The sequence below is a fragment of the Pteropus alecto genome, unplaced genomic scaffold, assembly GCF_000325575.1.
Source record: "Pteropus alecto unplaced genomic scaffold, ASM32557v1 scaffold156, whole genome shotgun sequence".
NCBI classification, from domain to species: Eukaryota; Metazoa; Chordata; class Mammalia; order Chiroptera; family Pteropodidae; genus Pteropus; species Pteropus alecto.
In genome coordinates, this window is record NW_006437746.1 from 4516110 (window position 1) to 4520409 (window position 4300).

A 4300-nucleotide genomic window follows, 5' to 3' on the forward strand; every position below is an offset into this window, starting at 1 on the left:
GCTGTGTACTATAAAGCTTCTTATGCTATAAAGTGAAAAACTGTCTTTACCTTTCTCTAGCCAAGTTCCTCAACGGAGTGTTAAGTCATTCGTACCTTCTCCACCGGTTTATGAAAATTCCTGCATCGTGTCTTAGGGTTGATTTCAGGACTACCTAAAGATTTATCTACAAATCACTGCCTGGTACTGCATCATCTTGATCATTACACCTTTGAAATACATCTTGGTAAGGCAAATTCCGTCACATTACTCTCGTTTTTCAAAATTATCATTGCTCTTCTTAGCTTTCTGCCTTTCGGATATACTTTCAAATCAGTTTTTCAAGTTCCAAAAAAGAAATCCCACTGGAGTTGTAATCAGAATCCTATTACACTGAAGTATAATTTTTGGAAGAAAACACATCTTTATGATCTTTTCATCCAGACAAGACACAGTATTTCTTTCCAAATACACAAGCCCTCTGATATTCTTTTGGAACATTTCTTAGTTCCCTCCATATAAGAGAACTATTTTTTCTAGGGCGTTTCTTGACTATTTTGTATTTCGCTTATTACTTACTATTACTGCCTTCATTTCTGCCATTCTTTCTCTATAAGTTATTGCTAAGAAATCAGCGAGCTATTGACTTTTTAACGCAAACATATCTAGTCTTTTTCTTGAGCTGTTATTAATTCAAAGAGCTCCTATCCGATTCTCTCGGATCTCCAGGTCCTACAGTTGTATCATTTGACATGACTTCAGTTACCTGCACACAGGTCACAGTTGTACCCTGACCAGAGGTTCCCCTCCCGCCTGTGGATGTGAGACTGTGACACCTGCTCCCCATTGCCTGGATGCGGAAGGGGTCCTAGGGGTGGGTCTTGCTACCCCCTCACCAGCGGGCCTCTCTTATCCAGACACCACTCCAGGGAAGGGGTAGGACGGGGCAGTGGGGAGAAGATGCCTTACACACCCATTCATCTTGTGCTTACACAGGAATGAATTTAGTCTCTCTTTTTGTAAGTTAACGTCTTCGTTTCTGTGTGCTGTGCATCCTATCGCGGGGCCTGGAAGGTAAGGGAGATCGATGCTCAGAGTGAGCATTTGCCACCGAGAGAACTGGGAGTCCCAGAGAAATCTTCCCTCGAAGGTGGTTTCATCAAGCAACTGGTGTTCGAAGCATATGGGTCTGCGGACACAGCGAAGAAGTGGCTCTCACTGGAGCAGCCTCGTACGGAGGTTCCTGGTGAGGCTTCAAGCTACTGGGGATGGGCCGAATGGGGGAACCCCAAAACCCCAAACTCCAGCAGGACACACCGCCACGGAGCCAAGGGGATGTGCCCTGGAGCCGGCTTCATGGGAGGGCGGAGCTGGGGCTTTTCTAGCCCACTTCCGAGATGAGAACGAGGGTTCCATTTCTCACCCCAGACTGCAGTCTGCTCGTATCCCATTTGCACGGATGGTTTTCCTTGGTTCGGGGTAGTGTGCAGGTTCCTTTAAGGAAACCAAAGGCAGGTCGGGCAAACAGGGAGGATCCAAAAGCCACTGACCCGTCCAGGCCAGCGGCGATGTGAGTGCTGAGCGACAGACCCAGAAGCCCTGAGCATGTGCCCTGCTGTGCCTTCAACCGTCACGAAGCATTGTCCAGAAACCCTCTGAGCTCTAGCTCCCCATGTCACTGGCCAAAAACTTCAAAGTCCTGTAAAAAGGCATCAGAATTCCTGAGAACTGGGGTCAGGGTCTCAGAGAACCATCTAAAGCCGGTTCTTGAGACAAGTGCCCAGGCTCCAGACGCCCCTGGCTCCTAATCTTGTGTCCAAATGTGTCTCTCCTAGGATCTCGGGTCTACTCACTTTAAAGGTGTGGATGAGTCACAAAGGGCAGTCGGGAGCTCCACCAAACGGTCCCCACTGACCACCAACAAGCTGAGCTTCTTCAGGTTAAGCAACTCGTAAGGAAGATAGGTCAGCTTGTTCTTGTACAAGAGAAAGGTCTGCAGTTCCTCCAGCCTAAGGAGACAGAAAGGGGCTTAGAACACAAGGACGCAGCTTCGCAGCTCAGAAAACCAGAGTGAATTACGAATAAGTTCTCGCAGGAAATTCCTACTTTGTTTTTTATACATGACCCTTGTGAGAATCGGCAAATTTTAAAATTTAAAGATTTAAATAAATCTAAATAAAATTTAAATACATAAACCGTGCCATGCCAGGAGACACGATTTGGTTCTTTTTTTAAAAGTTTTAATTGATTTCATTGCCAACCGAAGACAAAGATATAGCAGCAGCATAAAAACAAATTGCGTAATATACACTAGGCTGCGATGGCCTAACATAGCAATATATTCCTCCAGGGTCTGCCTCACTCCCAGGGGGATAGGGCCTGGGAAAGAAATCATACTAGAGTTGGAGTGAAAATAAACAAATTTCGGCAGCATATTTCCTTTCGTATGTCTTGAAAGCACAGTTAGTCCTCTCTCATTAATTTTTTTTTCTCATCCTATTTTCTAACTTTAAAATTAGAGGAAACCTGCAGATTGAAAACAAGTAAACTATGTTCCAGATATGTTCTGTTCTGTTTTCCATTTGATTCTAACTCGATGATCCCTCGCTGCAGTTTTTTCATTCATTCATTTGCAAAATCTCACTGACCCCACACACGTTTCGCAAAATTCTCTTTGTGTTTCAAGCTAAACAATTCCCATTTAGTCTCACAAACCTAGAAAGCACCGATACGCGTCATGTGTACCAGGAGAAGAAAAAGGTCATCGAGATGGCCTTCAGGGATGGGGACTAAGCCATTTTTGCTGTCTGTGTCATGACATCTTACTTATGCTGCTCCGTAAAGAAGACTGTGGATTCGTAGAAGCCAGAGATTTTGTTTCATTCACTTCAAACCCAGCCCAGTCTCCAGACCTGCCTAATAATATTGGTGGAATGAATGAATGAATGAATGAATGAATCTTACATGATTCAGTGTAATAGCTATTTTTAAACAAGAAATAGCTATAAAGATATCATTTGAAAATCTTTCTAAGTATATCAATTTTTTTTGAAAGATTATGTATAAGAAATCAATTAAACTAATTAAAATTATCCTCGGTGACATTTTAAACATGGAGTGATAGGTTTCTATTCCGCATATAATAATATTTTTACCTTCTCTTTCTATGGAGAAAAGGCAAGTTAATGATGCCATTCTACTGGGAACCGAAGAAAATGAAGATGTGTTCAAATGCTCATATATATCCACATATATGTATGATGTGGACTGGAAATTGTCTCATTATTTAAAGACCCAAACACATTTCCTAGAAACAATGAACTCCGGCAAATTCATTGACTTCAAAGAACATTCATGTGTTCTGCATGCTTAAAGTGGTACCCGTGTTTAAGACGTTGGTAACTAATTCATACACCTCACCTTCAGAATGCAAGTAGCTACCTGTCTATATCTTGTGGCAGGTCATTCAGGTTATTGTTGCTGATATCCAACCACTGCAAATTAGACATCCTGAGGACACAGATCGGGACACTGGAAAACTTGTTCGCTGAGATATCTACGAATGTGACTTGCTTCAAATTACTTAACTAGAAAGGAACAACAAAATATTCTAATCACTTTTGTAAGAGTAGGAATGAAGCTCGTCTAATAATTTTTAGACTGACGTTTCTTCCCAAAGACATTTCTATGAATATTTGCAAAACAGATCAAGACGGAATGTATTTTGGACCACTGTGCGACATGTCGGGGGTGCTGAGATAAACAGCCCGTGGTGCTTGCCCTTGAGGAGCCGATGCTTTTACAGAAAAGCGATGCAATTTTACACAGTAGATGGGCAAGACGGAATTCTTAGCGGTGATGGAAATATCCTAAAACTGAATGGGTGCAATGTGTATTTATAACAGGTGAATTTTACGGTATATAAATTATATCTCAATAAAGGCAGGGGTGGGGGTGTACAAGAAGGTACAGAGAGACCAGCCTAGGCTGTCGTCCCAGTCCAGATGACAGACAACACGGGCCTGGACTAGGCTGTTGGTGGAAAGGTGTGGGGCAGTGGTCAGATACTGAACAGCCTCTGGAGGCTGCTCGGCAGGGCTGACTTACAGAGTGGACATGCGGGCGAGCAAGAGCAGTCACAGATGACCTGGCTTACTTCCAGTCTGAACGTGTGAAAGAAGATAGAGTCACTTTCTAACTGGGGAAGACTGGGGACTGACACTTGTTTAGGGAATCCTGACTGGCTGTGCCTCTCACTGGGAACACCATCTGGCATTTCTTGGGGCGAGATGGATGCTGAGAATAGAAGCAACCACTTCCT

The 4300-nt window shown here is 43.4% G+C and overlaps 1 protein-coding gene across 1 annotated transcript in view; it reads right to left on the minus strand.

Annotated features, from left to right (window-relative positions):
* The window catches only part of LRRC2 (leucine rich repeat containing 2), a 16677-nt gene that overhangs the window by 5299 nt on the left and 7078 nt on the right, over window positions 1-4300 (minus strand). The window contains 3 exon segments of the mRNA XM_006914909.1: window positions 1833-1988; window positions 3421-3589; window positions 4136-4142. Of these exon segments, the coding sequence (XP_006914971.1) occupies window positions 1833-1988; window positions 3421-3589; window positions 4136-4142 (332 nt within the window).